We start from the raw sequence: 23,240 nt of genomic DNA, 5'->3' as shown, positions 1-23,240 counted from the left end.
AGGGTGGCGGGGGTCTCTGAGGAGTCACTGTCTGCACTGAAGGGTGGCGGGGGTCTCTGAGGAGGTTCACTGTAGCCCTAGACAGAAGGAGGGGGGCTGGAACTGCAGCTGCAACCTCACAGGGTGCTTGGTCTGAGCACCGTTTGCTCCAGGGTGCTGCACTTTCTCCCTGACTTAGGATCTGGCCAAGTCCTCGGCACTACAGGGCCTGCCAGGCTCTTCAGCCTGTCCTGCCACCTGCTGTGCTTGGACCCGCTTCCACTGCTCCTCGTGGGGTTGGAGCACTGGTCTCTACAGGGTGGTGCTTTGACAGAGAGGGAGTTTTTTGGAGCTGTGCTCACAGAAGAAATGGATGCAGTTCTTGGGGGCCCCTGTTAGTTCTGGTGAGAGTTTGGGTTATAAGGCAGGGCTACCCCACATGCCTGATCCCTTTGCGGTTCAGCCAATTTCCACCTTTCAACCGTGCTGTGATGAAGCCAAGGTCCTGGTTAGAGCACACAGATGGGCTTACCTGGCCATGACTGCACCCTACATAAGGCTTTCCTCTCTGTACAATACACAGCATCGCCATTCAGTACTGCAGTGGGAAATGGTCTAGTACACAGACATATTCCCCTCAGACTGGGTTCTGAAGGCCCAGCAGTCTTCATGGGAAGGTCTCCTATTCCTGTGGGCATAGGTCGGTCAGCAGCACCCCAGGGCCAGGTTGAATTTGCACCTGACTGAGGCCCAGGGCTTTAGGAGAGTGGATGCCTAGATGATCTCAGAAGGGCAGGGTAGGTAGAAGAGGTGGGCAGGAGCCACTCTGGCTTGGGATATCCCTACATGTAGTCTGGGTGAGGCAGAACCTGCAGGGACAGATGCAGGACAACTACATACCGTTGCCCTTGTCTGAGCGCTGTGGGTGGCTGTTGACAGCACTGGGGACGCCATGGGTGGCCCAGCGTGTGTGGGCAATGCCAAAGTGTGTCTCAAACTCCACCTTTAGGTCCATACTGTCTTGTTCTAAAGGAGAGAAAATCAGTTTGTTGCCCTTTAAAATGAATACGGATACAAAACTCTTAAGATAAAATCACTTCATTACATCAAGGCATGTCGCTATGCCAACTGCATCATCAGCCACACGTGTCTCCCCAGGGGAACTGTGACACACTTGTGCTAAAGCTTACTGAGATTTTTTTGTTTTTTGTTTTTTGTCGGAATTGGGGATTGAACTCAGGCCCTTGCACTTGCCAGGGAAGTGCTTATTCTACTGAGCCATCTCCCCAGTTCCACTAACTGAGTTCTTATCAGCAGCACAACTTATTTCTTAATCAAAATAAACTGCCTGTAAAAAGAAAATGTGGCTGGACACACAGTTCAGTTGCAAGAGAGCTTGCCAAGCTTGCACAAGATCCTAGGTCTGATCACTGGCATCAAAGAGGGGAAAAAAGAACAAAAGAAAAGCAGTGTTACTTGCCAAAAAAATTAAAATAAATATGCAATAATTAAAATGTTTTAAAAAGTTGTCCATGTGCCACTGCTTTTTATTTTTAGGGAAGGGTCTACAGGGTGTTCAGGGTCTCACTACTAGATCAGACTCATAGTGATCCGTCTGTTTACAGCCTCCCAAGTGCTGGGATTATAGGGGCGCACCACCATACCCAGTCTCAATTGCTGTCTCGTGGCAGGTGTAGGGATTGAACCCCTGGCCCCTGCACCTGCTTATAGGTGCTTTAATCCGCTGAGCTGGTTGGCTGGCCCTCATGTGCCACTACTTAAAATAAGCCACCCCTCACTCAGTGAAACAGTTTTACAACGAGGGTTTAACCCTCCTGCTATTTATCCAAGCTTCGATCAAGCCCCTATTTTCAGGGGCAAATGGTGTTGGAGGAAAATGCTTTTGAATGGCTCATTCTGCACCAGTTGTGCCAATGAGAAGCGTTTTCCACTTACTGTAAAGTTCTTCATCCAAAGCCTTCACTTTGCCTTTTTTCTTGACAAGCTGGATGTGTCTTTCTTTGACTTCATGATTGTTCCCATCAATAGCCACTCCTGTCATTAAACATTCATTTGTTGGCATTTTTAACTTTTTATTGAAGTGTAATTCACACACGCATCATAAGCACACATCCATGAGTTTGATTAATGTGCACCCCAGTGTGACTCACACCCCAAACTACAACAAATCCACCACCCAGAAGGATCCCCTTGGCCTTTCCGATCAATTTGCCCACCACTGAGAGGAGCCACTATTTCCATTTCCATCCCGGGAGACTAGTCTGCTACTCAGCACGCCAAAGGAGTGGCACCCAGACGCTACTTATCACAGTGGAATGTACAACCCGTCTCACATCAGCATGGGGCACAGCGCCCCCCTCCACCCACTCCTGGATCCACAGGACAGGCACCTGCTGATCAAATATTCCAAAACACAAACAAAACTGCACCTATACCAAGCATACTAAGACTTTTCCCTGCCACTATTCTTTAAGTAATACACTATAACAACTACTTATATAGCACTCCCACTGTATTAGGTCTTGTAAGGACTCTAGAGATTTTTAAACATTGATTGGTGATTTAAAGTATACAGGACCTAGGGCCAGGGAGATAGCTCAGTGGAATAAGTGCTTGTCTGGTAAGCACAAGTTCCTGAGTTCAACTCCTGGTACCGCCAAAAAAATATACAGGAGCTATGGCTAGGTTGTATGCGAATATTGCGTCATTTTATTGCATCCCAGTTTATACATGGGACCTGAGCACCTGCTCACTTCAGACACCGCGTGATGACTACCCTACCCACGATCAGCCCTTGCCTTAGTCAGTACCATCTGAGCAGGGAGGGACAGAGCTGATACTTCCCCACCCTGGCATGCACCAAGGCCCTCTCACGTGCCAGGCATGCACTCTACCACTGGGCTATGTCCCAGCCTCTATCATTTTATTCATATTTTCTCTTAACTAGTATCCTAAACCTTTCCGCAATAACATCTTTCTAACCGGCCACACACTCCTTCCCTGGATGGCTGTGTCAGTTTCTCCCCGTCACCTACCAAGAGGTGGGTATTTGGTCTGTTTCCCATTTTTAATTAGGCAGCCTGAAGAGAAAGGAGAGCTAGGCAATTCATATCCCTAACAGTTCTTAACAGAAAGCATAACAGATCAAAGGGCTGAGGTGTGCGAATAGAGTACAGAAGGCAGCCGAGATGTCACAGTGTGAAGACCACTGCAGGAGGAAACCCCCTGGTTGAGACTGCAGCCCAGCACCTGCGAACCTCTCAGGGATAACTGCTTGAAGTGCAGCCCAAAGCCCACGCGTTTATCACCAATTAGACCTGAATATTGAGGATTTCGTTTAGAAAAACAATGCACACATTTACATTTTTTGTCTTAGAAAATCACAATAACAGAGCTTTCAATGATGCAAACAGCTTTTATGAAAGGGAAGCATTTGCATTTGGCACACTTTGGCACAAGTAAGGGATCTCTGCTGCTGTGCACGTGTCCTCATTTGTCAAACCCTGGCTTATCCTTAGTCCCAGAGCAGCTCTCAGGTCTGTTATCTGCTAGACTAACAGAGCAGCTCTCAGGTCTGTGCAGTCCTCCCTCTCAGCTGCAGGGACCCCGGGCTGGAGCGTGGCCTGAGGGCTTCTGCGCCCCAGGGCTGCCAACACGCACGGCCATTAGGAGTGGGTGTGTCAGCCACGCACCAGGATCCAAGCACACACTTCCTGGCTCACTGTGAAGTATCGCAACAGTTCTGGCTTCTTTCAAAATAGATTTGCTGAAAACTACGTCATTATCTTTTGATCAGCAATACTGGAGAACAAGAGCTGCAATAGGAAGTACGATGTGGGATCTCTCTGACAGAGATTTCTTTTAAACTTTCACTTTTTTTCTATAGGTGTCTGTACTTTTCTGTAATTTTCAAATTCATTTAACGGACAAGTGTTATTTTTATATTGAAAAGAAACATTAAGAATGACCAGAAAAAACCCCAGTTGTAAAAAGTGCCACTATAACAAAATGGGTGAGAGAAGAGCCCACGGATGTCCACACCAGCTCCCTTGCCACGAGGCCACCTGTGGCACCCACCTGCTGAATCATAGCCTCTGTACTCAAGACGCTGCAGCCCCTTGATGAGGGTTTCAAAAATCTCCTTCCTCGTGCGGGGGACTCTGTAGTTCATGTAAGCGAAGATTCCTGTCCAAAGAGGGAAAGAGTCACTCTAGGAACGCACGCGCATTGTGCTTAGAGTAAAACGCTTCTTAATGCCGTGGCATCTCTGGAGGCTCCCTGCAGAGGAGGACGTGGCCTTGCCTGGCTCACAGAAGAAGGACCTCTGCCTGTTCCCGAGGGCTCACCTAGCTCACTCAGCTGCTCCAGAGGCCAAACAACCACAACCTGTGCCACACCTCTTGGCCACACAGAGAATTCATCCTCTAGACGCACAGCAGAAGACGGCTTTAACGTGGTGTGGCTTACAAAGACAGCAAGGAGCCAAGTGCCTTGGGACATTTTGAAGTGCCACCTCCTCTTTGATTTTCACAGAAGATGCCTGGTAAGTTGTGAGGAAGTCAGCAGCCCCTATGGCAGGGCGGGACAGGAGATTGCGTCCACCTTCCACTTGTCAGCATGGCTTAGAGTATGACCATGAGCAATCATTACAGTTAGAACGGTGAGAATAAATCTATTACCTCAGACACCCTTGGTCCCCAGAGAACCCTTACTGACAAGGCAGGCTGGCAAGCCAGGAAGATTTGACCTGGCATTAATTTCTGTATTTATACTTCAAAATCGTATTTTTCCAAATAGGGACTGATAGTTATCATGCTGGTTCTCTCTTTCCAGATTCTTCCACTGTCCTGTTCAAACTAAGGACCCTTGATTGATTCCCTCCTGTTCTGCCAATCCCATCTTCTCTTCCTCTTTGTCCCCACTTGGGAAAACCTGCCCACATCAAAGCCAGGTGCAAGCCCATCTACCAGAAGGCCCCTGACAAGAGTGGGGTGTGTGTATCCCCCTGAAGAGGGCTGTCCCCCGAAGGGCTCACTGCCAGAGGGTTGGTCTCAACAAGAGACCGGACAGAATGGGTGCACATGTGGTTACGGGGTTCCACCTTTGTGAAAGGAGAGGGGCTTCCGTGGGGTGTGGGCCTTATAGGACTAAATTAGTTCTCAGGATTGTGTGTTGTCATGGAAAGAGGCTGCCCCATAGCGTGGCAGTGTTTCCCTTTCTGCTTCTTGGCCACCTGTCAACAGCCCAGGGTCTTCATCAGAGCCCCACACCATGCATCACAGTCCTCCAGTCACCTCCAAATCAACACTTACGAGGTAGTGTTGATAGTTGGTAGTTGTTCTAGAAACCCAAAGCAAGGACAAGGGCACAGCTGCACTTACAGCTGTGCATGCCCTGCACACAGTGGCTCACTAACTGGCTTGGGACACCAAGACTACCCATCTGTATTGGGGAGGAAAGGAGCAGTACAGGAAGATGTTCCTGGATGCAGCATATTCACAGTGACTGTCAAGTCCATCTGGGACACTATAACAAATACCACAGAGTGGGCAACCTATAAGCAACATAAATTTATTCTGCACATTTTGGAGGCTGAGAAATCCAAGGTAAAGGCACTGACAGACTCAGTGTCCTCAGACAGCCAAGTCTTCCCTGTAGCTTCCATGGTAGAAGGACTGAGATCCCTCGTTGGGTCTTTTATAAAGTGAGTCCATTTGAGAGTTCTGGCCCCATGACTTGATCACCCCAAAGGCTCCACCTCCAATGCCATGCTCAGGAGTGAGCATTTCCAGTATTAACTTTAGGGGCACACGAGCATTCAGCTCGTAATAGTAAATAATCTTTTTTTGGCAGTACCCAGTGTGACTGAAAGCACACTGTGCAGGGTACTGGGCACAGCGTCCCTGCAGCTGCCTGTCGAAGCCTCAGTGTTGGTCCTGTCACTCCCCTGGCTTGTGGAACAGAAGCCTGGGACCCCTCCAGAGTGGACCCAAGGAGACCGCAGGGCTCAACGGCCTCTCACCACTGGACTGTGCTGCTGCTAGCATGGGTATCACTGCATGGGCTAAAGATTTCTTTCCCCAGTTACATTTTGCTGGGACAAGAGAAAGATCCAACCAGGATTAAACTTCTTCCAGTGATGAACTTCAGCAGAGAACAACTTGCCCAAGGATAACAAGGGCTGACCACCACTGCAAACTAAACCACCTGTAATATTTCCAATCACAAAGAAGCTCAGAGTGAAGGCCTTAAATTGAACAATCTAGCCTCAATGAATGAATAGTATGTTGGGTCTCATCGTACCTGAATTTGTCTGTACACACTTGGTCAGAAAATAGGCCACAGCATTAAAAAGTACTGACACTATGCACAGTGTTCTTACATAGTGCATGAGACAGGTTGTGCACACAAATTAAGGCAGAGTTTGGATATAAAAACATGCACACTGTGCTTTCTGAGCAGTTACAGATGTTTTGCTGTTAAAAAAGGCTGAGGGCAGTTGGACGGTCAGCTGTTAGCTACTGTGAGCTACTGTTATGGTTTGTGTCTAGGTGTCCCCCCCAAGCCTCATGCAGTCTTGGGGCTGCTTCTGGAGTTTGTGATTGATTGCTGTGGGTGTGGATGCTGCCCCTGCCCTGGGGCAGGTAATTTGCATTACAATGTAAGGAGGGAAAAGAAGCTAGCTGCTTGAGCTGCTGCTACCTCTCCCTGGCGCTCTTGCTCTTTGCTGCCACCATGAAAGGTTGCCCTCTGCGTGTGCCACTCTGCCTTGGAGCCAGCTGAGTGTAGACTGAAACCTCCAGTAACTGTGAGCTAAATAAACCTTTCCTGCCTTCATTTTGGGTGTCAGGTATTTGTCTAGCAACGAGTGAAGAGTAACTAAGACAGCTACTTCTGTTTTCCCTGGTGACTCCAGGTCAGGTGTGAGGAGCGGAGTGTGACAGCTGCGCACCCTGGACCCGCACCAGACACGGGTGCTGCTGGGGCAGGAGGCACGCAGTGTGGCCCACATTCAAACAAAAAAAAGAGCCTTGGGTGCACTCTGCCACCGCACTTATTAAAATAAAGTCATCTTTTACTCTAAACATTAAAAATTGTTCAACAGCATTCTGGAAATAGGAAAGCATCACATTATCTCACTTAAAATATATAGCTTGGGCCAGAGGTATGGCTCAGCGGCCTGGCACCTGCCTGGCAAATGTGAGGTCCAGAGTTCAATTCTGGTACCAAAAAAGAAAAGAGAAATCAAATACACAAGCCAATGGCTCTGAGTCTACTTACAAATGTGCACAGCCATCACCGAAGTCTGTTTCGGTGCAGTTCGGCAGTGAGGTGTTTGTCTGGCTCACGCAGCCAGGGCCTAGTAAACACGAGGCCAGGCGGCTGCAGCAGGCTGTTACTCAGGACAGTCATCGCCTTTCCCTGGATCTCCAGCCCTTTGTATTTATTTACCTTTTAATTTTAAGTCAGGGTCATGCCGAGTCCTTGAACCACCTGAGCTGAGCCTGAGTTTGGTATTCTCCTGCCTCAGCCTACCAGAAAGCTGGGATTGGAGGTGTGCACTACCAAGCCAGACTGAAAGGACTTTAGATCTGAGTGGTTATCAAAGGAGTCCTCTGCAGTTCGCTCTCCAGCCTCCTCGGCAGGTCCTTGCACACACTGCTTCTGCCCAATGTCCACACGCAGCCTGCATGGCCGTGGGACCCACAGCGCCCTGAGCCAAGGGCAGGGGTGCCATCAGCCCTGAGGGTAGAGCCCTAGAGGGCCTTTGTCCCCAGTTGAGACAGGAGGCCTGGTGGCCACCAGGGCACAGGCTAGGAACTGATTGTGGCGAAAAGCTGCCGGGAGAGGCTTCTAAGGTCTTCGGGCAAGAAGGCACCAACTTAATTTTCAGGGTGAAAGTTCCTCCCTTGGCGGAGCACTGCTTCTTTGCGTGCGCAGCTCACCCTCTTGGCCAGGTTCTCTGCGCTCACGGAAGAGAATGAGCCGGCACTCTATGGTTAATTATTACCAACAGGCCCTCCTACTTAAAAAGCGATGGAATGGAGCTGCTTCTCGAGGAATGTTTCTTGTCAAAATTCCCCTTTCAAATCCTTTCCATCCCTAAATAAAAGCTACAGTGAGAATCCTGTTATGTATTTATTTACTTAACCTAGGATAAAAGTAATCAGATAGTTGGATGATAAGTGATGGTTTACTTTGGAGATCAATTTGGCCATCTCTTAAAGTTAGAAGTGCACGCATTTCCAGAGCTCTTGTACTTCTAGAAATGTGCCTGGTGGCCACCTTTGCAGAGGTCAAGTGTGGACATGAATGCATAGCTTCTCCGTGTCCTCTGTGGTCACCAAAGGCTGGAGACAGCTGGTGCCTGGCAGGGCCAGGCTCTGCAAATGCACAGAGCCACCTGGTGGGCAGACCTGGCAGGGAGCAAGTGAGATGCGCAGATCTACAGGTCTCTGGGGTTGGTCAGGGGAGAGTGGCAGCTTGCAGTCCATGAGTGAATCATGAGGGGAGAAGCGGGGGGCTGTGTGGAGTACAACATTGCCTCAGTGTCCACCAGGAACTGGTTCCAGGACATGCTACAGAAAGTCCAAGGTGTTCATGTCCCTTATACAGAATGGGATGTGCCTGCAACCTACACACAGCCTCCCATGTATTTTCTTCCCTTCTCCTCCCTCCCCTCCGTCCCCTCCCCTCCCCTCCCTTCCCTTCCCCCATCCCTCCCATCCTCTCTCCTTCAGTCCCCTGCTTCCTGGATTGAACCCAAGGTCTTGTGCACACTAGGAAATGTAATGGGTCAACTCACACTTTAGACTATAAATGTAAATCTTTTGTTTTCTGTTGTGTAAAAATGTATACTCACCACTGTTCTAGGTTGTTTAGTAAATAGTGGCTGTTTCTTGCTGTTTGCTAGATAAAATTCCTATAACCCTCACCAATTCCTGTAACCCTCACCAATTCCTGTAACCCTCACCAATTCCTGTTAACAAAGTTAGCTTACAGAGATGACTTCAAAAGGAAACTAAATGGGCTTTAACTTCTTGTAACCTTGGGCTATGCAAGGCTGCCTGCAGGTACTCAGGTGCAAGATAACCAGAAACTAAAACAAAGCCCCAGGAAGTTGAGTTTGGGGGGTGGTCACAGTGACCCTGAAAGCATTAGAGTGTGTCAGACAATGAATTTGTTTACCAACTGTAATGTGATTCCAGGTTTTAAAAGCCCCCTGCTTCCTGGGCTGCAGCCTTTCGGTCCTCTCCTGTGTGAGAGCTGATGGGGGCCCTGAGCTCAGTAATGAACGGCTTTCCAAATCCCAATCTGGCTGGTCTGTTCCTATTCCAAGCGACCCGTCACAGCAAAGTGCTCCATTGACCATGTCCAGCCTCTTCTGATATACATTTCCTGTACACAATACTTAATATGATACCTACACATTGCTTCATTTAAATTCAAGTTTCATTTTTTGGAACTTGCTGTAATATTTTCCCAGATGTTTTTAACCCAGTGTTGCTTAAATCTATGGATCGAGAATATTTGGGGAAAAGCCCGCATCTTGTCCTGAACATGCACAGACTTTTTACCTTGTCATTATTTCCTAAACAATACAGCATAGAAACGATTTATGTGTCATTTATATGACATTAGGTACGATAAAGAGCCTGGAGATGACTGGAAGCGGACCACAGGACATGTGTGGACGCTATGCAAATACTACACGCAGGGAGCCTGAGCATCCATGGATTCTGGTATCCATGGGAGTCCTGGGACAAAACCAGGGGACAACTGTATTTCTCAAAGGGCACCCAAAACCCAGAGAGCAGTGGCCACCTTAGACATGGCCACTGGATGGAGGGCAGGGACTTCCTTTTCCACTGCATTTGTATTTGTATGGCGAGGATACTTCAAGGTGTCCCACTATATGAATCAGAATACCTAAGCGTTATCTAGATAATTAGAAAAGATTTAGAAATGATTTCATTTATCAGAAGGGGGACGTTCTAGCCAAGATGCTGGGGTTGACAAGGATGAATTATGCGGACAGTGGCAAATGCAACACAGCCTTGGCTCACCTGACTTTCTGTGTGGGCAGCCAGCCCGGTGGGGTGGGGGCTCACAGGGACAGAGCAGTGCTGGCATGGCAACTGAGGCGGGCCACACTTCTGCTGGGCCTGTCTTCCCAGGGTCATGCTAACCCCCCAACACGGCCGCCCCGTGCTGCACAGCGGCTCGCTCCCAGGCCAGGCCCTCCCACCCCTCTCCTCCACACTGAGGCTCCTGGACATCCAGCTCTGAACAGCCATGAGAGGACAGAAAGAAAACTTGAGCATGCTTCCCCACCTGAACCTAAAAAGACCTGAGTCCTTCCCGCAATGCCACTCCTGGTACATGACAGCAAGATGTGCAGTGTGGCAGCTGAAGTCTGGGGCCAGGGCCAAACATCGCTTCTAACCTCATCCCTGTCCTCTGCTTTTTGTATGGTCCTAGCAGGTCACTGGACGCCTGTACAAATTTTTTTTATTGGTGAAGTGGGTGATGGCAAGATCTACTCAGTGGGTGGTTGTGAGAATTCAGAGCCCTATGTCTTCTTAAGCACACGAAATGACACCTGTCACACAGCAAGGGCCATTCAGATAAACACAGCAGGACATTTCCCACTCCTGGAGTGCTGGGGCATGAACACAGTGTGTGCCCATGGTGCAAGGCCAGCCTTTGGGAAATGACCATTAAGTGTGGCTGAGGGGAAGAGCACCACTCTGTTGTTGTTTGTTCTTGGACTTTGCCTTGGGGAACTGGTGCTAAGCATGGCCAGGAGTGGTGACAAAGTTGTGGCTGGGGCAGGATTTAATTTACCCCATAAAGAGCATCCTCTTGAGGGCCTTGTTGAATGAAAGAATGTGAGTAAATGAGTGGATGGGGAGTTAGACAAGTGGGCTGAGTAAAGCCGGGCCTGAGGTGCAGCCACAAGAAGCCACACACAAGCAGACATTTCCAGGAATCCATGGCTGCTCTCATTGCTTGGACTCGGGGAACAACGAGGCTGGAGAGGTGCACGCTGCTGAGCCAGGTACTCCTGAGTGTCAGTGCCGCTCACAATGGCAACAAGGTACCATTGACATTCTGGGTCAGCTCCTGGACACGCAAACACAGAGGTCCACGTTGCCTGCACTGCTCCCCTGCCCACCCTCCGTGCCCTGTGCTGAGCCCACGGAGGCGAGGACAGCCTTCTACACAAATGACCTGGGGCTAGTGGCAAGGGCCCAGCACTCTGCTGGCGGGGCCACAGCATAGAGCCCCATCACCAGCATCTGCCGAGACTTCCATGTGCCAGCCTTGGCACACCTAATCCTCACAATGCCCTAAGCTGAGACTTCCACTTCCATGAATGGACAGAGGACCTGAGGCTCTAGGGTCAAGCTCTTGAGTAGTTCACAGCCAGCTCCACCTGACTGCAAGCTGGACTCACCCACAGCACTCAGCGCAGACTCTCACCCCGAGAGTGAGGCCCAGTGTACAGGTAGATGTCTGTCAGGGATAGGCAGATAGAACCGAGAGCATCCTCGGTCAGTTCCATGCCCCATGCCACTGCATGGGTACCTACTCCTCTGCCCCCGAGAGACCCCTCAGGACGCCCCACCGCAGGACACTGCTGCTTCTGGTTCCACCTTTCTTCTCCTGTCCAGCCCTCCCCACCAGGCCCCGGATGACCACTGCAAGGCAGGCTACAAGTACATTCCTTCTTCCTCTAATCCCTGGGCTACAGATGCCCTCCTCAGGCTGGTGTCAGCCCTTCCTTGCATTCAATCTGACCCACCCTGACTTCCCACATCCTTCTGCAGTGCCTGACCTCCAATCCACTCCTGTGGGTGCCCAGAGCCAAATGCAATCACCCTTGGGGCTCACACCTCAACTGCCCCCCTCCCAGTGACAGTAATCTTTCTTTTCTGAACTCCCTTTTCGTTTTTTCCATTCTCTTTTCATAATTCCTGCCACCCTCTACCTCTACTTCTCACTATTTATGGGATCTACCCTCAGGTGGTTCAGATTTTTGAGAAGCAAAGATGATGGGGCAGTAATGACATTGGACCACCTTAGAGAACAGTCCTGCTTCCCATTCTCATCCATAGAGGGCAGGCTCCAGGACCAGGGCATGGAGTAGGCTTATCCATGGAGTGCAACAAGGGATGGAGGAGGGGTGGGAGGAATAGGGCATGGGGTGGCAGAGGCCAGAGACTTGGTGGGGTGGACGTGGAGGCCTTGGAACTCCTAGAAAGCCCAGAAGTTCTGACAGCAGGACGGGAAGGGGAACATGAGCATGGAGGACTTCAGCAGAGACCCCAAGATGCAGAACCCATGAAACCTTTTAAAGAAAAGGGGTTAGCCAAATAGCTCAGCAGATTAAAGCACCTGCTTAGGCAGACACAGCAGCCAGGGCTTGATCCCTGCTGTGCTGTGCTGGCCCCACCCCCACCCCTGGGGTGCACTGGAGACTGTGACTGAGACCTGGTGTGGTGGTGTGCACCTATAATCCCAGCTCTTGGGAGGCTGCACTCAGGCTGATTACTACAAGTCCAATCTATGTAGTGAGCCCTGGAGACCCTGTACTAAAATACAAAAATGAATAAATAAATAAATGGAAAGGTGCACCCTGCAATCTCTGTAGAGAGCCCTGAGCCACATTACACTCTATGTACAAGAGAGCCAAGTGACTTGGACAGATGCTCGGACAACTAGCTCAGCCATACATCCTCCATAGCTGGGCCACAGTTGCCCTCCTCAGGCTGGTGTCAACCCTTCCTTCTCACCCTGGCGCCCAGAGATTCAGACAGCATTTTAGGGCTTCAGTCCTAAAACTAAGAGGTGAAGGGAGTGAGGAAATGTTATAGAGTGACAGAAACTGAGACAAACCCAGAGGGACTCAAGGAGCCCTGGAGAGGTGATTGTGGCTCCCGGATCTCATCTCAGCTGGGAGGTCTGAGGCTTCCAGCAATCTCTGCCCAGGGGCTGAGAAGTCATTCAGGAACTCAAGATCAAAGGCCCCAGGAAGGTTCACAAGGGCACGGGGCCCTGAAACTCAGGGTTCACCCCCTAAGGGACAGAGGATGAAATGACCAGCTCAGGGAGGTGACAAGCACCCCTGGGTGCCTGGCCAGGAAGGAGAATCAAGAGCACTAAACTCCTGGAATCTTCTCTGTAACTCCTGGGGGATCTGGGATGGAGAAGAGAGGGACAGTTCAGGGCCTGGACGATGGGGAAGGCTGAGCTCACAGTGGGCAGGCTGGAGTCAACATTCTGATGTTATGAGTGCTGTTGTCAGACTCTCTCCTCACACTGGCTTCTCAGTGAGAACATGGCCATTGCTGGGAGGATGATGAACTGTTGGAAGACGTCCAGCTGTGTGCCTTCAATGTCCCTCCCTCCCACCCAGGTTGGGACCCTCCCACCCTGAGGGCTCTCTTTCCACCAAATCCACTGCTTCTCAGGGCAGAAAGGGCTAATATTTTAGTATATGAACCTAATGTAGAGCAGACACTACTGAGTCCACACTGGATCCAAAAAGGGAGTCATGGCCAAGCCATATTTCTGCCCAAAGGGATTCTCATAAAACTCATGTGTGTGTGTGTTGGGGGTCTACCCTCCTGGGTGACCCCCAGGAATGGGGAGGCCACTGGGTCAAGATCTGCAGAGGCGATGGCCTCTCCTGCATTCTTCCTTGCTCTCGTAGACTGAGGAAGGCCACTTGACAGATGCCGTGAGAGTGACAATTCTTAGTGGCTCCTACAAGAAATCAGAGTAAGATGGTGGTGCTATGAAACAGGTGGCCCACAGTCAAGTTCCTACAGCAAGGCAGAAAGACCTGAAGGTAGGGGCCAGGAGACCCAAGTGGCCATAGTTTATGTGGAGGACCACCTGGGCAGCCCTCCTTGAAAGAGGAGCAGCTGTCTCCACGTTGGCGGAGCCTGACCCTGTTTCCATGTACTGATATGTGCAGAGCTGGCTGGGACTTCTTATCCCTTCAGTTGGTTTTAAGCAATACCTATCTGTCTAGCTGAGGTGCTGGTGGTAGTCTTTGAAGATGACATGCATAACTCCCCGATAACCCACATTTGCTACTCTTTAATATGTGCCAGGTTGAGATGGGATGAAGAGCCAGTGCTCCACACTGTCGGCTGGGATCTGAGTCTCGAGATGCAGGCTGTGACTTCCTGGGGCTTGAAAGATCACACATCAGAGCTGAAGCACCTACCCCAAAACATTAGATACCATCTCATCTGAGCAATGCAGATTACTCTTTCTGTATATCCTCCTCGCAACATACTGCAGAGGTAAATGCAGGCCTCCTACCTAGCCCAGCTCACAGCCCTCACCTACTTCCTGCCATTCTCAGTCACTCATCCTCAAGCCACTCCTCCTTCATGACTGAATAAAACCCAGGTTTGGCCCTGGGTCAAGGCCTTTGTTTCAGATAGCCATAACCGTGGCTGGACTTAGCGCCCTAGCTCCCCACAACTATAAATATGCTTTAGTGTCTTTGTTCTCGAGGTGGGTTGCACTGGAAGTGGTACACTGGAATTAACCTGATAGGATTCCAATAACTTATTCACAGGATTACAAATATAAACTTCCTGGACTGAGAGGAGGACCTGAATGGGCCCTCCACAGCTCCGAGGAGGGGCCTGGCTCCTGCAGACTCATCCTGCCCCAGGCCTCCTTGAGAAGCCTGGGCTAAAGTTACCACAGATAAACCCACCAGATAGCAACAGACTGCTTTCTGCAGCAAACACAGACAAAGCATTTCTGTTTTTAAAAGAAAAGTTCCTGATGTCCATGTTACTTTAATGTTTCACAAAAATAAAGTAGGATACACCATATACTTTTCATTTTTATTAAAAGAAAGTCTTTTACAAAAAAAGAAACTCGTTAAATTGCCAAAATTTGTCTGTAAAAGAAGCCAAAACTTTCTTTCAGTGAGAACTGTTTCCTTTTAAAATTAAAGGCAAATAATTTGATTCAATTATTTAACTGTGTTTATAAATTCATCTTTAAACTTTTTTCCAACTTGCGTGTAACTTCAAGTTACTTTCTCTTATAAACTAGTTTTGCTAAATAAAAAACAATTCCTTCATTTAAAATCACTGTTTACTAGGTAATGTCATACAATAAAATTTCCAGTGGTTTCTATGAACTTGGAAAACCCCTGACAGAGAAAGCTGACCAATGGAGGAAGCGTGCTGTAACTGGGAGGAGGAGGAAGGGAGAGTGGAGGAGGGCAGCCAGCACCGGGAGCCCCAGACCTACACAGCCTGCTGCGGGCAATTCCTCCGCCGAGGGCCACTCTCGCACCTACTTACGGCTGGGCAGTCTTGTGTTGGAGCTGCCAGTCGTGGCAGCCTAGAACCAGCTACATATTTTCTTCTCAAACTCCACACTCAGGGCCTCACACTGGTGACCTGAAGGTAGCATGGTGAAAGTTCTGATGCCACAGAAACTGACAAACAGGAGTGCCCCTTACTCCCCGCATGCCAAAGCATCACTGGGGAGAGTCTTGCCCACTTCTGGTAGGAAAGGTGTGTGAGGTTTGGCAAGATACCTAGCCAAGCACCCTTCAACCATTAATCATGATATGTCACCTTGACTTGAGTAAGAAATGTCCGGCAGACTAGAAAGCACAGTCCTGGGTATGTCTACGATGACCAGCACACAGGCCGGCAACCAGGTTGGGGAAGACCGTGCTGGATGTGGGTGGCACCAACAAACAGGCTTGTAGCCTGGATGGGGAAAGGGGCATGAGGATGCTCCGCCACAGCCTTTGCACATCAGATCCAGTTTCTTCAGGCTGTAAGGCAGGCTCATGGGGGGGCTCGCCAGCGAGCTCCCAGGCCCTTGACCTGGAACCAGGGCTGCAGCTGACCCCTCTTGTTCTGTGGCTCTCCTGGCCTGGGAGCAGGCCCTGGGTCTTCTGGCTCTGCAGTGTGCTGATGGCCACCACCAGACTCCCCTGCCTCTGATCAAAGGCAGCCACGTGAATGCTCTCCACTATGAGCCTGCAAGCCTACCTAATAAATCTTGGGTAATTACACACGTGGTCTCTGGTTCTGCTCCTCTGGAGAACTCTAGGTACCGCTAGGGTACTACCCTGGTTACCCAGTCCCACAGTCTGTGCCCTCAATTCATCCTCACCAGAGGCATCACTTCCTTACAAGGAAGAGAGGATGTCTTAAGGAGATTGCAGAGGTGGAAGACATAGGGAGAAAGGTAAACCCTCACATGAGTCAGTTAATCTCCTTGGATTGCCCTTTCTCAAGCTATCATAGTGTAGGATCTCTATCCCAACTGAGAAAGAGGCAAGGTCAGATTAAGTCTTCGATGAGCTTGCTCAAAGAACTGCTACACATGCAAACAATCTGGGTATGTGTCTCTGGCCTCTTCTGGTTCTGAGAGAAAAACCTGCTTCTTGCAAAGAAGGGATAAACCGAGAAAATGTGTACATACAAGGAGGGCATGATCCTATGAGGCAGAAGCTGACTGTTAAAGAATCCATAAAGTCTGTTTGACCCCACTGGGCCTGTGGTACCACGCCGATGAACAAGGGTGTTAGGGTTTATGTCTAGCATGTCCCCCTGGCCTCATGTGTTCAGAGGGGGGCTTTGGGAAGGTGACTGGATCACTGGAGTGATATACTCATGGGTGGATTAGCCCCCCTCTGAGTTTTGTGGTGTGTGCTACTAGCAGATGGAGCCTGGTGGGAAGAGGCAGTCACCGAGATGTGACTGGCAGGGGCATCTCTCTCGGTTCCCTTTCTGCTTCCTGGCTGCCACAGGACAGCACATCACCTCCTCTTTGCTCTTCTGCTCTGCTGTTTCTGCCTTGGTGCCTGTGCCCATGGGCCTCTCCTCCTGTACGCTGTGGGCGTTGGGTTTTGGCCCCAGCAATGGGAAAGTGACCAAGACAGAGGGGCTGTCGGCTGATGCCTGCTCTCAGCTTTGGGTCGGGTGGGTCCAGTCAGAGAGTGCAGTGACCTGGTATATGCATGGGAAGGGATGCTGGGGGACCTTTGCCTGAGACGCTCAAGGCCAAGACTGCATCAGATGTACAACCCTAGGCTACCTGCAAAGAAGGAACTCCAAGGTGGCAATCCAACTTCAGGACAATGAATAACAGCCTTCAGAGATACCAGGCTCGAACCCCCAGAATCTGCAAAGGCTGCTGCTTATGGGAACAGATCTTTCTACATGAGAGTACATTAAGGCTCCTAAACTGTGAGATTACTCTGCATAATCTGAGAACACTAAAATCCAACTGCCAGAACAAGTGTCCTTCTGGGACTGAGGCACAAGGAGGTCTGAGGAGAGGGGAGGCGATGGGACCACGGAGCAGACACCCACCAGTGCTGCGCCTCTAGCCCGGCATGCGTGCGCCTGCTTCTCTCTGTATGGGGACAGGGGCATGTGCTACTGTAAAATATTGACTCAGGATTTCAGGTTGATCCTCAGACTTTTTTTTTTTTTTTTTTCAAGAAAAGTAAAAAACCCCACTGACATGAATTCTGCCCATTTGGAGTTTGGCAGCTAATTTTGTTTGGGACAATTAATTTAAAATGCATAAACTATGTTATCAAACCAAAAATGCCTATCTGCATGGTGGCCCCACAGTACCAGGATACTGTAATCTCACTTCGGTGGCAGAGTTACCTGTGGTGTTACCTGGCCCCTGACTGGTCTCCAGTCCCTAACTCACCTACTCCTTCATGAGGAGGATCACACCCATGTGAGCTATGAAGCACAGGGCCTGGAAACGGCCAGTCCACAGTCAGTTATTCACACATCACTGGGTGAAGGGGGGAGGGGAGAAGGCAGCAGTAAACTCTCCACTGGCGCAAAGCCAACAGAAGTCCAGTGACTCTATGATCAAATCTGCATAGGAGCATTGAGGGGTCCTTCCAGCTAAATTCCCACTGAAGATTGTGACACACAGCGGCTCAGTCTGTGGAGGATCAACTACTGTCAGGTCCTGGGTTTCTGAGGAAGGAGCAGCAAAGGTAACCTAAACCCAGTGGTCAGCTGACTGATAAGGAAGCTAGGCCTTTGGTCTCAACTCCTGCGGGACCTGCAGACCCAGATGATCTGATCTCTGGTTTTTGTTTTTGGGGTGTTTTTTTTTTTTTTGTATCGAGAATTGAACTCAGAACCTTGTACTTGCCAAGCAGGCACTGCACGCTGAGTGATCGCCTGGGCTCCAAGAGATCTGCTCTCCTAAGGCTATTTTGAATGGTAGTGACAGACACCGACCTAGAACGATTCTTGCCCGAGCACAGGTGTGCACAGACATTGCTGGGCATCAGTTCCTTACATGTAAAGGATCCTCCATGTTGCATAGATCATTCCGGGAACACCGTAACATGTTTCGCTATATCTTTGTACTAAGAGCAGAGTCATGTCACTTTCTTGTAAAACGGATTCAATTTTCAAAAATGTAAATGAATTCACTACAAAAGAAAACCATTAAGAGACAACCTCTCAAAGCCGGCTGCCCACTCCTTCTGTCAGTAATCCTCTGGCCTGCAACACAAGGCCGGTTCAGACCTTGGCCGGGGCTGGCAGCTGGCACACCCCACCCTGCATCCCTCCCGAAGTCAGAGAGCGCCTTTCATGGTTTCAGAAGTTACACCCGGTTCTCCAGCCACAGGGGGCTGGAATGGGTAACTGAATCCTACTCAAGGAGGAAAAAGCACAGTGACCTTTTGTCCCAGCAGAAGTTCCTGGCTCCCAGGCAGCGGGCGGAGGCGGCCCAGCCTGGAGCGTGAGGGATCGCGGACGTGCGCGAGGGCCCGCGAGGGGACAGCGCTGGCCGCCCAGGCAGTCGGTACGCCGCAGCCGGCCCTGGCCCCCGCCTAGCTGCCGGCACTTCACCGCCCTCCTGCGCCCCTCCCGAGCTCCTCAGTAAAGAAGTGTCCGCGCAAAACCCACCCTTCCAGGGACAGCGTTCGCGGCCACGGAGGAGCGCGCCGGCGGGCGGAGGCGCAGATTGCGCGCCCTGCGCCCGCGAGGCTGCGCGTGGAGCGTCCGCGGAGGACTCGGGCGGCCTGGAGAAAAGCGCCCTCGCCGGACGCGGGTGGGGGTGAGCCGGCGCCCGAGGCTGGGCATCCCGCGCCCCCGGGGCGGAGCGGCAGGCCTGGCGGGTGAAAGCTCCCACGCCGGGGACGGCCAGGGCCCGCAGGCTCTCGGCCGCGGCAGGCGCACTCACCGCACATCCTGGCTCCGCGCCTGTCTCCGGTCGGGTTGAGTCTCAGGTCAGGTCTCCCGTACGCTTCGCGCTCTCCAGCTCCGGCTTCCGCGCGCTCGGGTTCTTAAGTCTGCGAGCCCTCGAGGGGCGGAGAGCGGGGGCGGGCGGGGCGGGGCGGGGGCGGGGCCTTCTCTCCCCCTCCTGCTCCTATTGGGCCCCGGTTGTCCTGACAACGGCGGTCCGGGCTGGAGCCTAAACCCAGGGTGAGGGGCGGCTTCCCCGGTCGCCACAGTACGGCGAAGGCGTCTGCCCCCGGACAGCGTTGACCTGGGCTCGGACCCCAGGTCAGCCACTGTTTAGTGTGAAGGGCGGACAGGGGACTGACTGCTCCGTGGCTCTGTTTCCCCATCTGTAAAATGGGGATAACAGTATATTCCACTTCCAGGCCGTGCTGAGGATTAACACGGTCTTTGTAAGACAGAGCGCGATGTCAGGCACAAGATACCTGCACCCAAACACCCCCTTCCGTGCGCCAGGCTCTTCGCAGAGCACGAAAGAGCGCGCAGAGACCGTTCCCTCCCAGCTCTCCCCTCTCCTGGAGAGGACTCGGCTCTGCCGAGAAAGGCCAGGGTTCCTCGGAGGTTGAAAACCCTGGAGGCAGGGATCCCTGGCTTTGAGCAAGAGCAGGGAGCCCAGAGAGGCCGCCCAAGGGAGCTGCACCCCAGATCTGCTGTAGCACAGCCCTAGCTTCCCGCCCCAGGTGGCCCTCAGCCCAAGACCGACCGCGTGAGTCACTGGGGGGCGGAGGTGGGGGGGCTGGGTCCCTGCCTGGTTCCCGGCTGTCCCTCCCTCCTCCACTCTCCAGCCGTCTCCTGAGGCAGGTCACGAGAACTGGCCCAATATTTGCGTATGTGGAAGCCATCTGGTGTTTTCTGATTTTTTCCCCCTTTCTTTTTCATTAAAAAAAAAAAAAAATCCTGAAGTTCTAAACAGATCCTTTCCAGTCGTATTCGGAAAAGAAGCTCTTTTTGACTTGTCTGGGGCGTTTCCCCTGACATTTGTCTTTCTCTAGCTTCACCAGGCTACGGTGGTAAGCTGTAGTGCGGCCATGAAAGAGAAGCCTGGCTGTGTAACCCTGGCGGGACAGCACTGGGGCCGCAGAACCTCGGCCTTTTGCCCCTTACCCTAACTCTGCAGGTTCGCACTCCTTCATGAGACTGCCCCATCACCTGCTTCATGTGGGGACTTGACGAGTGAAGGCGGAGACCTGGGCAGCACAGGTGGGCTCCAGGAAGGGACTGAGGTGGACGGGGCACTGCTTGGTGCAGGCCAAGGCAGCGGTCACAGAGATGCACAGACAGGAGGGAGCAGGGAGAAGTAAATGGCTTCCTTGTCTGAGTTCTGCAGCTCAGCCTGGAGATCGGGCTTCTCTGCCCTACGCGGCCCCACTGAGAAGAGCAAAGCTGAGAACAGAACCATGTCATAGGCCTTCTGCTCCAGCCAGAAAGGTGGAGTTCTGGGTCCTAGCAAGGCTCCCATCTGCCTTCCATCCTCCTTGGTGAGTCTCACAGTGAGGAGTGGACAGCCATGGTCCCCAGGGAGGCATTGGCAGCACCCCAGCATCCCCCTGCTTTGGGGACCAGCTCCTGAGAGTCCCCTGGGGGATGATGGCCTGGTCCTGACCACACAGCCTCTACAACCATGTGGCCACCTCATGGTTAGGGCTCAGCCCCCACCCACTCTGAGTTCTTGATAACTGCTCAAGGGCTTGGGGAACATGCAGCTGCCTGGAGCTGGTCCTCCCCTCCTACGTGATGAAGCTAGGCCTTCACATCACCTGGGGGAGCGGGGGGGGGGGGGCTTTCTGACTGTGGAGTGATTCAGAACAAAGCAGATTCCCCGGGATGAAAAGAGATGCACTCTGGCAAGTCCTTGCAAAGGCATGTATTAGAAATATCCCCAGTGCACACTGAGCGCAGGCTTTGGGTTGAGGACATGGCTCTGTAGTCGGTAGTAGTGTTTGCCTAGAATGTTGGAGGCCCTGGGTTCTACTCCTCGCAACACCAAAAGACATAGGACCTACGTGGTCCTTAGGGCACAAGGGACCCATTATGAAAGGGTCAGTATTAATTATGGAAGGACTTGAGCCTGCAAGTCGGGCCTCTCCACAGAATGCTCTCCGATGTGCTCCTTGATCTCGGGCTTTTGGCCTCAGGAAGCATGATCCCAACAAACTTCTGTTTATAAATGATCAGTCTGCTATAGCAGAGCTGCGTTACAGCAGAACACAGCTAAGATGGACTCAGTAAATTCTCACCTTTGCTTAAGGCGCTCTGTAGTCACTTCTGTCCTACACCACCAAGTAGAGTCTTAATTCTTGTAGTCTGCTGGACCTGGGGCACAGTTAGGCAGGCAGCTGGTGGCCGAGACAGTCACCTTGCTGTCATTTGCCCAGGCCCTGTCCAGGTGCAGCCACAAGGCTCCTGGAGTTCAGTGAGACTGAACAGTCTTTGCAGTCACATGCCAGGGGAGAGGGACTGACCTGGTGGGGAGCCAAACTTTAGTGGGAGAGTGTGGCTGTCCTTCCCTGCCTGGTGGCCTACCTGGGCTGCGGAGAGGGTGGGCCCGCGTAACTGGAGCCAAATTCCTAGGACTGCACCTGCAGCCGGCGTTGAGCCCACCCCCACCCCCAGTGGGGGCCAGATGTGCAGTGCCCAGAATGACCCCCACAGTTGACTCTAGCCCTGCTTTCCAAGAGTACCTTGACCCTGCTGGCCAGCAGGGTGGCCATACATGGAACTGAAAACAGCAGCCACGACAGGGCTTCTTGCCTGTGCCCATGTGTCCCTGCTCTTTATTGCTGGAGATGCCCTTATTGCTCCGGCTTCTCCCAAACAACCCGGAGACCTCGAGATCTACTTCTTCCTCCTCCTCTCATCATCGCTCCCAACAGAGAGCCCCGCCATGTTCCCTGAGCTGGCCTGGTGACCTGGCGTGTGTCTGCCATTCCCAGCATGGGCCCTTTTCAGCTGTGACCTTTCTGCTGGGGTTGAGGGAGGATTTCAGGGACTGTGGTGTTGTGAATGTTGCCTCTAGCTGCAGCAAACCAATGGGAGTTCTGGCAGGACTTGCACCAGCTGTGTGCCAAGTCTCCACGTGCCTAAGCTCTGTCTGACTCTGTGGAGGCTGTGGCTGCACAGCAGTCTCCTTTTCCTCCTCCTCCTCCTCCCTATGAGGAAAAGCCACGCAGAGACCCAGTCCAGCCCAGGGCTATTGGAGCAGAGGCCTCAGCGACCTTTGCAGAGGGCCAGGGAGCTGCAGGTACAGGGGCTGAGGCTTGCAGCTGAGGTCCTTGGGCTGGGTCCCAGGGTGTGGGGCAATGTCAGGGGATTTGACAGAGCTCTGTCAGTAGCACCCAGGTGGGCTGTGGGCAGGGCTCTGGGCGCCCAGGACAGATAGCCCCCTCTGTGAGGCTTGGATGGGAGGCTTGGATTCAGGGTGGCTGACCCTCAGCCAGCTCCAGGGTGGAAGGGACAAGAGAGAGTGAGGATGGGTTGGACTCTATGTCCAGCCCTTTACCTCTTCTTTGTGTCTGGATGGGGTGGATGGCAGGCAGAGAGGGTAGGGTTGGCAGATCCCTGGGTTGGAGAGTGTCTTAGCAATTGGTCTGGGTCTGGGTTGGAGGACAACCAGAAACAAAAAGGTAGAAAGGAAACCATGGCAGGAACCCTTCCTAAGAGCACGGTGTGGGAGCAGGGAGGAAGACAACGACTTGGGATCCCTGAGGCTTGGCTCCAGCGTAGTCCTGTAGCTCAGGTTCTGGCCACCAGATGGCTCCCCACCCACCCCACCCTCACTCCAGCACTGAGGGAGAGACCCCCCTTGTAGAGAGCCCATGCCGCGAATCGGGCTTCAGAACCAAAACTCCTAGGGACCATTGGGTGAGGCCTGCTGCAGCCCTTGAAGCCTGCGCTAGATTACCCCTCCCACCGAGTGTGCCAAGATGGCGCTCATTTCCTGCT

At 51.9% G+C, this 23,240-nt stretch overlaps 1 protein-coding gene across 1 annotated transcript in view; it reads right to left on the bottom strand.

The window, feature by feature from the left end:
• Positions 1–19,306, bottom strand: part of Gfpt2 (glutamine-fructose-6-phosphate transaminase 2) — a 47,226-nt gene extending 27,920 nt beyond the window's left edge. Inside the window, exons 1-4 of the mRNA XM_004629298.2 lie at positions 19,240–19,306; positions 4,078–4,185; positions 1,936–2,034; positions 880–1,005 (exon numbers count right to left, since the gene is read on the bottom strand). Of these exons, the coding sequence (XP_004629355.1) occupies positions 880–1,005; positions 1,936–2,034; positions 4,078–4,185; positions 19,240–19,246 (340 nt within the window). The 5' untranslated portion in view covers positions 19,247–19,306. The remainder of the gene's footprint in view (positions 1–879; positions 1,006–1,935; positions 2,035–4,077; positions 4,186–19,239) is intronic.
• Between the last annotated feature and the right edge of the window lie 3,934 nt (positions 19,307–23,240).

The sequence above is a fragment of the Octodon degus genome, unplaced genomic scaffold, assembly GCF_000260255.1.
Source record: "Octodon degus isolate 3935 unplaced genomic scaffold, OctDeg1.0 scaffold00029, whole genome shotgun sequence".
Taxonomy (NCBI): Eukaryota; Metazoa; Chordata; class Mammalia; order Rodentia; family Octodontidae; genus Octodon; species Octodon degus.
Note: the sequence above shows the minus strand (reverse complement) of the source record. Positions and strands in the feature narration are given on the sequence as shown.